This window comes from Prionailurus viverrinus, chromosome B2, assembly GCF_022837055.1.
Source record: "Prionailurus viverrinus isolate Anna chromosome B2, UM_Priviv_1.0, whole genome shotgun sequence".
NCBI lineage: Eukaryota > Metazoa > Chordata > Mammalia > Carnivora > Felidae > Prionailurus > Prionailurus viverrinus.
Genome location: NC_062565.1, coordinates 43,950,358 through 43,964,285, shown reverse-complemented (window position 1 = coordinate 43,964,285; position 13,928 = coordinate 43,950,358). Strand labels below are relative to the sequence as shown.

General features: G+C 41.6%; 1 protein-coding gene across 1 annotated transcript in view; it reads left to right on the top strand.

Annotated features, from left to right (window-relative positions):
* The first annotated feature begins 2,959 nt into the window (after positions 1-2,959).
* Positions 2,960-13,928, top strand: part of CLIC5 (chloride intracellular channel 5) — a 164,851-nt gene continuing 153,882 nt past the window's right edge. Inside the window, exon 1 of the mRNA XM_047859424.1 lies at positions 2,960-3,959. Coding sequence (XP_047715380.1) covers positions 3,249-3,959 — 711 coding nt within the window. The 5' untranslated portion in view covers positions 2,960-3,248. The remainder of the gene's footprint in view (positions 3,960-13,928) is intronic.

Here is a 13,928-nt window from a genome sequence, read left to right as displayed (position 1 = left end):
GGCAGCACATGTGCAAAAGTACAGGGGCAGGAAATAGCATGTAGCGACGAGCAGCCTATCTGGCTGCAGAATAGAACATTTGGGAGAGCTCTAAGGGGAGAAGCTGGCGGGACAGATAGGCTTCCTTCTGATTGTGAAAGATCTTGAGACAGACATCTTCCTGTAGGTGCTTGGGACTCATCAAAGATTTCCAAACATGAGAGTGACATAAACAAACTTGTATTTCAGAAAGCATGCAAGCTCATTCTTAGAACCTCTCAAACAAATGAATAAATGTGTCATATTTCCTTTCCTGGGTTGTAAGTAACATGCGGATGAAGCCCTCAAAATATCTTTGACAGATTAATTGATTGATGGCCTCTCTTTTATAAGTAAACAAGCCAACTTGCTCTATACAAAGTGCTGTGAAACACACAGGTATGTTCTTTTCCTGTAGGAGCTTAAATATAATCCGGAGATAATATTTATACACGTAGTACAGAAAGAAAAGTGGACCAGGAGTAAAAGGGCGTGAATTCTAGGCACATCTCCATTTTAGTTGTTTATAAAATAAATATTGAGTAAACATCAACGATACATCAGATATTTGCTAAATTTTTATATACTGATGGACGAAATAGTCACGGGCTTTGTTCTCATGGAACTTACGTGTCCAGTGAGGGATAAAGATATCGAACAGTCACAAAAATTTATTCAACAGATGTTTTGAGTATCTAATATTTGCCAGCCACTTCTCTAAAGGCTTGAGATAATGATGAAGAAGCAGACAGAGATTTGTGACCATACAGGGTGTTTACATGTTAGTGGGAGGAGACAGAAAATAAATTCTAGACATAAAATAAGTAATGTATGCTTCTTGTTAGAAGCTGATAGGTATTATGGAAAAAGAAATTAAAAAATCAAGTAAGGGTTTTTAGCAATGGAGGGGTTACAGAGAGGAGTTGGGATGGGTTGACATTTTAAACAGGACAGAGTGGCTTCATTGGCAAGAGTATGTATACACAAAGACTTAGAAGAGTTTGGGGAATTAACTATGCAGACATCCAGGGGAAATGTATTTCAGGTGGAGCAAACAGCCGATGTAAAGATCCTATGCAGCGATTCTGGAATGTTCCAGGAACAGCAATGAGGCCAGGTCATCTGAAACAGGGTAGGCAAAGGCAGGAAAGGTATAGGAAAGCTGGTGCAGATATTCTAGGATCTTGTGGATCACTGTAAGGACTTTGGCTCTTTTACTGAGAGAAATGGGGAGCCATTACCTGAGTTTGAGCCCAGTTGACTTTCATCTCATGGCGGGGAAATACCTAACAATGATTTCCTTGTGGGGGTGGGGTAGGAGAGGAGGCTTGTGTGATGATGAAAGTAGATTGGAAAACACTGACTTCAGGAGGGAGTAGCTGAGATATCACCAAGCTGGAGGTTAGGAAATCGCAACGGAAATCAGCTGTCATTAACTCTCTGTGTGAACTTGGACCACTCACCTCCCCTTTCTAGGTTTCAGGCTTTTTTCCAATCGGAAAATGAACGTTAGACTGAATGACATTTTAGGTTTTCTCCAGCTCTAATATTATGCATAGAATTGGGGGGGGGCTCCATTGAGATATAAGTGCCTAATTATAGAACCTATGGTAATTTATCAGGGATTTGGACACACCAAACCTCATGTTTCAATAAGAGAAAGGGCTAACTAACATCAAGATGCTTAAAGTCTGTCTCTAGTCACCTTCCACTCATCTAGTCTCTGAGCCATCCCCAAAGCTAGAGTTCTAGAAATACTGCTCTAGTTTGCTGCAGAAGATTCCTGGATACATTACTGGAGCTAAGGGTACAAGGTAGTTTTGTTAATAAGATGTTCATCAAATTCTACGTCCACAGTTGCACTGCTTCCTAATTTTCACATGATTTCTGGACACCAAAGTCCCTTTACAACCTCTCTGGTTGTCACTTCACAGAGAACCACGTACATGGTGTGATGAAGGGAAATGGGAATTAACAGAATAGAGTACCAGATTAGAAACAAAGAGCCTGTATTTTTATGGCATTTGTGAGTGACTTCAACTAGGCACCCTTGTACATCTAGTTCCTACTGCTTATCCCAGACCTGGGGAAATTGCACTAAGAAAACCTTGGATAGTTTATTCTGTGCCCATTAGGGTCTAGGTTTTCTTTCTAGTCTTCCAACTATGTTTAGAAGTGTCTCAACAGCAGAGGGGCGCCTGGGTGGCACAGTCGGTTGGGCGTCCGACTTCAGCTCAGGTCATGATCTCGCAGTTCGTGAGTTCGAGCCCCACGTCAGCTCTGTGCTGACAGCTCAGAGCCTGGAGCCTGCTTTGGATTCTGTGTCTCCCTCTCTCTGTGCCCCTCCCCCACTCACATTCTGTCTCTCTGTCTCTCAAAAATAAAGATAAAAAAAAATTAAAAAAAAAGAAGTTTCTCAACAGCAGAGAATGAATCTTCTAACACATAGGACTAACGCTCATTTCAGTATCCTGTGCATAACAGAATCTCGGTATAAAAGTTCGTTGACTTTGTTGATGATCATACGGATTTAAGAGGGAAACGTAAAACTCAAAGCCATAAATCTTTGAGTTTTTATTTTTGGGTGGTCTGTACTGATGTAATTATAGGCCAGTGCATTTATCTCCTTTCCCTTCTGCCATTTAATCACCTGGTGGTGTTTCCAGATAAGAAATGCAAATGGAATTTGTCACCTAGCTGGAGCATGTACAGCTCATGCATCACAGGGTACTGATACTCAAGGAATTGTTTTGTGCAATGAATTCAGCCATTAACAGATCAGTGACGACGGTAAAGAAGTGAATTGCAGGGACTTCTTGAATGTTGTCAACATTTGGAGGCAATTAGAAGAGGGAGCCCTGCTTAGCGACCCATGGATAAATATTTAGAATTTAAGCGTGCACTGGGAAGATAATTCAACCTCCGGTTAATCCAAAGAATCTTGGAGTTACTGGCAGTGAGGAAAACCCCAGACTCTACTTGAAACTATCCTTAGCAGTGAAGGAGTTAACTGAGTGTGTAAGCTTTATCTGGTGCCCAATGGACTCGTCGCTTGCTGATTAGAGCCTCTGGTAAATGATTGTTAGAGACCTGTCATTGGTAGCTGTTGCTAGTTGCCGTGTTTCAAAAGCTTGTTGATTCCTCTGCAAGGTGGTGCAGCATCCTCTAGTCCTTTATTCATTTCTGATCTATTCGGGTCTCCCTGCAAAAGATCTATCAGATCAAGGAACATGAATGGTGAAGATAGCAGCACCATCTATGACACAGTCCAAAAAGAAAGGATGTATGAGGTTCCAGAAACGCCAGAAGAAAACGAAGTCCCTCTTTATGATAACATCCATGAAGGCCTGAGGTCAGAAGATGATGCATATGCCACTGAGCTGGAAAACCGTGATTTTGACTCTGTGTCAGTTGATGTTGCTGAGGGTGAGGAGAACAGCTTGACCTCTTCCCAACCAGAAGCAGGAGACTACCTCCTGCCAGGTGACATATGTCCTGAGTCCCAGGATCTTCAACAGGGTGAGCCACCAGTCTCCAGTGAAGACTGGAACAACTCAATGGAAAAATCACACTCACCAGCCCAAGACCAGGAAGAATTACACTCACCAGCCCAGGACCGGGAAGAAGTACCCTCACCAGCCCAGGACCGGGAAGAAGTACCCTCACCAGCCCAGGACCGGGAAGAAGTACCCTCACCAGCCCAGGACTGGGAAGAAGTACCCTCACCAGCCCAGGACTGGGAAGAGGTACCCTCACCAGCCCAGGAACCCCAGGAGGATGGAGGCATGATGGAGAAAGGCCTGCCCTCTCCAACCTTCCCCACCCAGCAGAGTAGGGCCTTCTTTGCCAGCAAGGATTCCTCCACCTGCCGTTCTGCTGCTGATGGTTTGGAAGAAAGTGAATCAACTTCCACAGACCCTGAGATTATCCTCTTTGTTAAGGTAAGTGCTGTCTCTGGTAGGCACTTCTGCATGTGTAGATGGAGAAAATGGTGTCTTCTTTTTCTGAGTGTCCAGGGAAAGATGCATGATGTCATGGTCCTTGGACCTCCAGACATATTCAAGAGTATGGCTGGTTAAATGAGTCATTCCAGGGGCACGTGGATGGCTCAGGCGGTTAAGCATCTGACTTCGGCTCAGGTCATGATCTCGCCATTTGTGAGTTCAAGCCCCGCGTCGGGCTCTGTGCTGACAGCTGGGAGCCCGGAGCCTCCTTCAAATTCTGTGTCTCCCTCTCTCTCTGCCCCTCCCCTGCTTGAGCCCTATCTCTCTCTCTCTCTCTCTCTCAAAAATAAATAATAAACATTAAAAAAAAAACAAAAAAAAAGAAAAGATGATTTATATTTTTATTTGTTTAAGAAAATTAAGTTTCAACAATATATCAAAGGCATTTATTTTGATATCTGTCAAATACATGGTATAAAAATATGCACACATATATGTGCATATAGTAATGTCACAATGACTGTCAAAATTTAGTTCTAGAATGTTGTTTCTGTTCGTGTAATTTTGAAAACGTGACTGCTGTGTTCCCCCAATCAAAAAGTAAAATCAGGGGCGCCTGGGTGGCTCAGTCGGTTAAGCGTCTTCAGCTCAAGTCATGATCTCACGGTGCTCAGAGCCTAGACCCTGCTTTGGATTCTGTGTCTTCGTCTCTCTCTGCCGTCCCCTGCTCACCCTCTGTCTCTGTCTCTCTCTCAATAAATAAATAAATATTGAAAAAAATTAAATAAAAAATAAACAAGTCATCCCAGAGTTCACGCGGGACTGCTCAAAAGTATAAGTATTGGAAAGTGCATTTAAATTGTGTGTCTGATCATTGACTTTTATATACCATGGGCAAAGTATTTTTTTTAAAAGTTCACTTACAAGTGAGCAGAAAATGCAGTTCAAATCCTTACCTTTGTGACAGACGTTTAAGTACATTTTCTTGTCTGGTTAAATTTCCTTTGTCAACTTGATTTTCAAACACGAAACCAAGGCTGGTGAGAGGAAGTCAAATCAACAGTCAGGTGCTGGGCTTTCCTTCTGAGCATTTCTAAGGTCACAGATACTTCAGATATATGGTCAATAAAGGTAACCTCTGTCATTGAGTTTGCCCTTTTGACACCAATATAACTAAACTATCTGACGAAGTAAAATGATTTCAGTGGTGTAGTAGTAAGACACTAACAGCCAGTGTTAATGTTTAATGCTTATGATATATAAACTGAGAACTTTGGAAATCTTTGTTTTAGACTGATATTATAATAAATAGTCTATTTATTACACACAGACCATTTACAGTAAAGACTATTACGATTTATCAGAACATAAAAAAGCATTCTGGGCTAGACAAATCATCTTTATTAATCAAGAAGGCAGAACATTTTCCCCCAACGTCCACTCCCTGATAATATTCATATTTACACTTTTCTTAGTATGGGGACCACATATTGGGAAATGCTCTTTCTGGCTAATAAAATGAACCCACAAAACCCCCAGGTCATGCTTATTTCTCCCCTTTGTGGTTTCCAATTACTCCTCCAATAAAATTCATTTTATTTACTAATTTCATATATTATTATTTTTTTTTACTTTGTACTTTTCCCTAGTTGTTTTGTGTGCACATTGTATTTCCTTTCTTCCACCATACAGTCTTTAAAAAGCACCTAGCAGAGTGTTTGGCTTCTACTTAGGTACCCGTCAAAACTTGCCTGGTGTTATGCTGAGCATTTGGGGGAAAGGGGGTATGAAGACAGGGAGGGGGAACTTGGCTGTCAAGAAATCAGCAACGTGGTGCGGAAAATAGACTTTCACGTGGTTAATTTCAGTGAAATAGATGAGTTAACTGAGTGCTGTGGGTACTGGGGATGGAGTGCTCAAGAGTGCAGGAAGGAGTCAGGAGGGGTCCCACCAAGGAGGTGACCTTCAAGCAGGTGCATTCAAGCAGTCTTCTAGTTTCCATATCCACCATTAAGTTAGTTTCAAAACAAGAAAAGGAAAGGAAAGGAAAGGAAAGGAAAGGAAAGGAAAGGAAAGGAAAGAAAAAAGGAAAGGAAAGAAAAAAGAAAAGACCACAAAACCCCACTCCTAGTGAGGACTAGGTATATTTTTCTCAGGACAGAAGCATCCATGCACCTTTATGCAACAGACAAGGTGGATCGTCATCATCATTACGGGCACATGAAGACAGTTGTAAATTTGGCAAAGTGTTGATTTCACTAGAAATTAGCCTGCCACTGGTGTTGAACCAAACAGAAGCAGGAGGAAACAGAACTATTGGAATCTCCAGCTGGCATTAGCAACAGGAAAAACCGTTTGATAGTAACGTGTGGTTTTGTGTTATTTAAGATCTGTAGTTCCCGAAAGCAAATACTGGAGTTAACTCTTTCAGTTTACATTCCTTTTAAAATAATTGTTCACTCAGAGACCTCAGCTCTTATGTGTGAACTTTTTTTTCACCAAATTCAGCAGTGCTAAGAAGAGTGGCAGTCATAATCCCTGCTTCCCAATTCCCTACCCATCCCCCTGGCAGTTCTTTATTCAATGCTGAATGGGAATTATAAGTGAAAGTGGGGGGTACAGGGGCTTCTCTGCTTGCACGGAAGAGGAGGGTACAAGGGTAACCTGCTTAGGCTCCTTCCTCCTCCCAGCTCCAGGGTAAGAGCCACACTCCATTTGACGGCTCTAGGGGAGAATCCTTCCTTGCCTGTTGCAGCCTCTGGTGGCTCCTGGCATCCCCTCTGATGGCTTGTACCTGCATCGTTCCACTTTCCACTCCATATCACATGGCCTTCTTTCCTGTAACTGCCTCTATTTTCTCCTCCGTTCTCTTGTAAAGACCTGTCAATGGAGTTAGGGCCCTTCCTAATCGAGGATGACCTCGTCTCAGGATCCTTAATTTAATTATATCCACAAAGACCCTTTTTTCCAAATAAGGTAGCAGGTACAGGTTCTGGTTGGACCCACCTTTGGGGAGGAGGCACTCTTCCACCCGCTACAGCCCCTACAGGGTTTGAGTTGAGTTGAAGCATGGTTGCAATTGGTTGAGTTGAAGCATGGGAACATGGACAGCCATTCCTGGGATCCGTATTTCCACCAAATGCAAGGGGTTCTGTGAGAAGTCGTGGACGGTTTGTACCTTCCCGTTGGTTCCCAGCCATTTATGAGAATGCCTGACATTTTCTTAACATCATCCTGAGGCTGGGCAGAAGGCCAGTATGTGAGCGCTTAATTTGATTTGTTGAGCTCTGAAGGAACATTAAATCAAAGGACTTGAGGATTCCCACAGCTGTCAGTGTTAAACATTACAAGGAGCAGCCTGTGGCAACCATGTCACCGTAGCTAATGCAATGTGTCCTCCCTCCTGGGCCTGCCGTTGTGTTTCTGCAGCTATATAATTGACCTAACACTGTCTTCTCAATAGACGTAGAGGCCAAAACCAAACACGTTAACCAGGAGAAGGTGAGTCGTGTCAACACTGGGGGAGAGAACACCAACTGACCAGGAGGGGGCTACCAATCAGAATATTGGGGGAGGGGCACAGGGTTGGACAAGTGGGTGACAGATCCTTTTCTGAGCTCCCATTTTCTGAAGAGTAATTTATCAGACTGTCAGGTCCTTGAGGAAAGGACCACATTTTACTTACCTCTGAAGCACAGGGTCCTGCGGGCTTCTGGGATTGTCATCAGGGCTCCATAAATATTGATCAGAGTAATGGGAACTGTCAAGTATGGTTCAGCCACCTACTGGAGTAAAGACCATCCCTTGGAACAGAATTGTACGTTAGATACCCCTCCGCTTTAAGCCCTGCCCCTTGCCAACAAGATCAAGTCCACCCTTGAGCGTCATCAAGGCCTTGACTTCACTCCTAACAATCTAACAGCCTCTCTGGTCCCTCCTCCCATCACATTCTGCCTCATTCAGTATGTCCCAGGAATACCGAGCTCCCCACAAATTGGACATGTTCAACCTCACCTGGCTTTGCCTGTGCTGACTCCTCTGTCTATAGCATTTCCTCCCCTCTGTCACCTTGCCACCTTGTCCTCATCTTTCTGGACTCAAATTCCCCGTGAAGCCATTTCTAAAACTCCAGGTTGTTCTATGTGACACTGCCTCTGTCCTTGTCTCCATCTTACCATGTGTCCCCTAATATTACAATCACCTGGGTAATGCTGTTCCTCACTGGTCTGTAAGCACCATAGGGAAAGCACTTTGGACCACATCGTATTCACCTCTGTATGTCCGCCCACCATTAGCCCAGAGCCTGGCCCGTAGTTGGGGTGGGGTGGGGGGCTCATAAATATTTGTCAAATGGATTAAAACTGAGCCGGTTATGGGAAGGGCAATTAAGTTCTTTTTTTTAAAGGAAAACTTATTAGTGTATTCTGGGAAATTTGGTCAGCATTAAATCAAAGACCCTAGGTTCCTGTTTCCATTGATGTTTGACTTTGAGTTGGGGACGGCGAGTCCTGACGAAATGCCAGCTGATACAGGGGGAAGAGGCGAAGGGGAAACATTTTACTGAACGTGTACTTTGAACTGTGCTAGGTTGCCTGCTCTACTGATATTATTTCTGTAATAAGACTTAGGAGCTAAGCCCCAACTGGATTCTGATACTGACTAGCTGTGCACCTTTGGGGAAGTCACATGCACTCTCTAGGCTTTAGATTTCTCCCCATAAAAAAAAAATAAATAAAAATAAATAAAAAATAAAAACCAGGTGTATGAGATGAGCTCGAAAGCACCCCCTGGTTCTAACCTGCTGTGCATGCAACTTCATTCGACCCTGTAGTAACCTTGTCTCAATCCCACGGGCACCCTCTCTCTTTCACATTGTAAACTTGTTTTATTGTCATGCTCTGAAGTATATATTGAATATACTCTTAGGCAGTCCTGTGATTTTTAAAACAGGGGAAGGAGGAAATGATGAGTAACAAAGAGAGATGTTCACACATAGAACAGGATTCTGACTCAAATCATACTGAATAACAGCAGGTTTTAGAACGCGACGGACTTTTCTCCCCCTTTGAATAGGTTTATTATTTGCATGATTCAAAATTTGAAAGGTACAAAAGATAGAGTCTCTGCTCCATCATACCCCCCTCAGATGCCCCATTTCCTTTTCTGAAGCAATATATTCTAAAAATTTCATGTATAGGCTTCCTGAGATATTTTGTGCACATTCCAGCCTGTATGGGTACATATTTGAAATTCTCTCCTTTTCTGCCTTTTAATACTTATGATATTACTGTATACCTTATGGTGCACCTTGCCTCTTTGGAACAAATTTTCTTGGGATATAATGTGCATGCATCTAGCAATTTTCAGTGTAAGCTTCAATAGGTTTTGACAAATGTATACAATCGTGTAACAACCACCACGATCATAATGTAAAATATTTCCATCACCCCAAAAAGCTCCCCACTGTTCGTTTGCTGTGAGTCTCCTTCCAGCCGCCCTCTGACTCCTGGAAACAACTGATCCTCTTTCTATCACTATAGTTTCGCCTTTTAAAAACTGTCACACAAGTGGAATTAAACTCTGTGTCACCTTTTGTGTGCGGTTTCTTTCACTTCGCATTATGCTTTTGAATTCATCCATGTTAGTATATATATCAGCAGTTCATTCCTTTTTATTACTAAGTAGTATTGCATTGTATGAATATACCACAATTTGTTCATGCATTCAACAGTTGATGGATACTTGGGCTCTTTCTCAGTTTGGGGCTATTATAATAGAGCGACTATAAACATGCACAAAGAAGCTTTTCTATTGATTCTGTTTTCATTTCTCTTGGGCAAATATTTAGGAGTGGAATTATTGTGTCATATGGTCAGTGGATATTTAACCTTATAATAAAACTTGCAAATTATTTTCAAAGTGACTTACTATATTTTGTATGAGACTTCGAGTTGCTTTCTTTCCAGCACTTGGTATTTTCAATCTTTTAAGTTTTAGGTGCACTGGTAGAGTATAATGCTATTTCCTTGCAGCTTTAAAGTACGTTTTTAAGATTTTAATCCGAATATAGTTAACATAAAATGTTCTATCAGTTTCAGATGTGTAACATAGTGATTCAACAATTCTGTACATCACCCAGTGCTCATCGCGCCAAGGGCACTCCTTAATCCCCATCACCTATTTCACCCATCCCTCCACTTCCTTCCCCTCCGGTAAGCATCAGTTTGTTCTCTCTAGTTAAGAGTGTGTTTCTTGGTTTGCCTCTTTCTTTTTTTCTTTGCTCATTTGTTTTGTTTCTTAAATTCCACACGTGAGTGAGGTCAAATGGTACTTGTCTTTCCCTGACCGACTTATTTCACTTAGCATTATACTCTCTAGCCCCATCCATGCTATTGCAAATGGCAAGACCTCATTCTTTTTTTATGACTGAATAATATTCCATTGTGTGTGTATGTGTATGTATGTATATGTGCGTGTGTGTGTGTGTGTGTGTGTATACATAAACATGGTATCTCTTCATCTGTTCATCAACTGACGGACACTTGGTCTGTGTCCACAATTTGGCATGTATCTCTTTGGATTAACTTTTTGTATTTTGGGTAATGTGATTACTGGATCATAAAGCAGTTCTATTTTTAACTTTTTTTCTCTTCTTTTCTTTTTTTTTTTAAATTTTTTTTTCAACGTTTTTTATTTATTTTTGAGACAGAGAGAGACAGAGCATGAATGGGGAAGGGGCAGAGAGAGAGGGAGACACAGAATCGGAAACAGGCTCCAGGCTCTGAGCCATCAGCCCAGAGCCTGACGCGGGGCTCGAACTCCCGGACCGCGAGATTGTGACCTGGCTGAAGTCGGACGCTTAACCGACTGTACCACCCAGGCGCCCCATATTCTTTTCTTTTTAAAAATGTTTATTTTGAGAGAAAGAGCATGTGCATGAGGGGAGGGGCAGAGAAGGGGGAGAGAATCCCATGTAGGATGTACTCTGTCAGACGAGGTTGGATGTGGGGCTCCATCCCAAGAAATAAGAGATCACAACCTGAGCCGAAATCAAGAGTCAGATGCTTAACCGACTGAGTCACCTAGGTGCCCCTATTTTTATAGAATTTTAAGGAATGGTTAAGAACTTTTTGAGGAATCTCCATACTGTTTTCCACAAGGGCTACACCAGTTTGCATTCCCACCAACAGTGCACAAGAGTTCCCTTTTCTTCACATCCTCGCCAACACTCGTTGTTTCTTGTATTTTTGGTTTTAGCTATCCTGATGGATGTGAGGTTAATATCTCATTGTAGTTTTATTTTTTTTTATGTTTTATTTTTTTATTTTTGGTACAGAGAGAGACAGAGCATGAACGGGGGAGGGGCAGAGAGAGAGGGAGACCCAGAATCGGAAACAGGCTCTAGGCTCTGAGCCATCAGCCCAGAGCCCCACGCGGGGCTCGAACTCACGGACCGCAAGATCGTGACCTGGCTGAAGTCGGACGCTTAACCGACTGCGCCACCTAGGCGCCCCTCTCATTGTAGTTTTAATTTGCATTTCCCCGATGATGAGTGATGTTGAGTTATTATTATTTTAGTATGGTATATTCTTATACTGAATTTTAAGAGTTCTTTATAGATTCACAATACAATTTCTTAGATTAGTGTTTTGCAAATAGTTTACAAGTCTGTGGCTTGACTTTTCATTTCCATAATAGTGTCTTTGGAACACAGAAGTCTTTGACCTTGAGAAAGTCCATTTTTCCTTTTTTTTTTCTTCTATGGTTTATGCTTTCTGTGTCCTTCCTAAGACATGATTATCTAACCCAAGGTCATGAAGATTTTCTCCTCTATTTTCACATCATCTGTAAAAAAGGATATCTTTATTTCTTCCTTTCCAATCTGTATTCTTTCTTTTATTCCTTCCTTCCCTCTCTCTTTTTTCTTCCCCCCACTCCCCCCCGGTAGGATGGGGTCTTACAACACTGACCTCTAGGACATTGTTGAACAGAAGCCATGAGAGCAGACATCATTGCTTTGTTCCCATTCTTAGAAGGAAAATATTCAATCTTTCATCGTTAAGGATGATATTAGCTGTATGCCTTTCACAGATGTCTTATGTTCCTTTCTATTCCTAGTTTTTTTTTTCTGAGAGATTTTAAATTATGAATGTGTGCTGAATTTTTCCAGTTATGAGGTTATCATCTGGTTTTCTGTTAATATGAAATAAATTCATTGATTTTCAGGTGTTAAATGAACCTTACACATCTGGGATCAACTTCACTTAGTCATGATTTATTATTGTTATAGATTGCTAGATTCGATTTATTACAATTTTGTTGAAGTTTTTGCATCTGGATTCATGAAGAATATTAGTTTGTAGTATTCTTTTAATTTCTTGGTCTGGTGTTGTTATCAGGGTAATGCAGGCCTCACAGAGTGAGTTGAAAATGTGTTTCCTCTTCCTCTGTTTTCTGGAAGACCTTTTGTAGAATTGTACTATTTCTTCTTTGATAGCTTGGTAGAAGTTGCCAGTGGAGGCATCTTCACTTGACGTTTCTTGGTGGGAAGGTTTCCACCCACCCCCCCACCTTGAAAATTCAGTGTATTTAATAGATATAAGGAAATCCAGGGATATATTTCTTTGTAGATCGATTTGGTAATTCTCACCCCTCAAATTATTTGTTGACTTAATCTAAATGTTGAATTTACTGCCAATTCTCTCCTTATATTCATGTTTTATTTTACCTTCTTAAACATATGGAGTCTATTCTCAATGATAATTTTAATGTCCTTGTATACTTATTTTTTCATCTTATCTATAGATGGGTTTCCTCTTATTGATTGGCTTTTTCTTTAATTATGAGTTATGTTTTTGTAGTTATTTGCATCGTCTGATAATATATTTTGGCTGCCAGACAGTGAATTTTATGTTGTTTGATACTGGATTTAGTTGTGTTCCTTTAAGTAATGTTGGACCTCGTTCTGAAATGCAGTTAAGTTACTTGGAACTAATTTGATCCTTTTGAAGCTTACTTGTACTCTTTGCGAGGGTGGGTCCAGAAAATCCTACCCTAAGAATGGTTTAAAGCCAATTTGGTTCTGCTATGGAAGGAATACCCTTTTGAGGACTCCAGCTACTGCATACAAGGAGGTCTTTCCACTCTGACTGCTGGGAACCAAACTATTACCAGTCTTATGTGAGATCCTGGAATTGTTTTTCCTACTCACTTCCAGTTCTTTCCTCACACTTGGTAGTTCCTCTCTCTTGCTGTCTCACTCTAGCTCCATCCACTCTGGTATTTAGATCTGTGAATTCTAGCTGCTCTGACCTTTCCAGACCCCAAACTCGGTTATCTCCTCAACTAAGAGAGACCATCAGGCTCCATTTGGGCTCTGTGCTGCCCCTCCCCAATGTCTAAAGACCAACACTTCATGTAGTTGGTCTGCTTTACTAGTTGTTTAAAGTAATGTTCTGGTTATTAAGTGTAAATCTGGGTCTTTATACTCCATTCTGGCCAGAGGTGGAGGTTGTCCCGATCGATGTTAAGATTCCCACTTCTTTTGAGTTGCTTCTCCTTTCTTTCCAAACACTGGAAAGGATTCAAGTTCGAATCACAGCCTGGAATGTAGTCAGAAACGTCAACTGGACTAACATCTAATGATAATGACATTAAAGTGATTTTGTGGGAGACAACCATAGCAAATATTTTGGCTTTCAGGCCAAGGTTGCTCGCTAAACTTCCTTCTTTTCCCTTCTCTTTGAAGAGTATGTTGTCGCTTGCAAAGTCTTTATTTTGTACCTCAATGTTCTCAGCAGTGAAGAGACAGGAAAGCCGATGCCACAGCTAATCATTCACCAACACAAGCCAGAATGCAGTGCCACATTCTCATCTTTTTACCTGTCACCATTCAGACCTGGTGATTCTATGAGTTCCTTTGGAAAATCCCAGGAGGAGGGAGCTTTACTACTCCCAAGAGAGAAT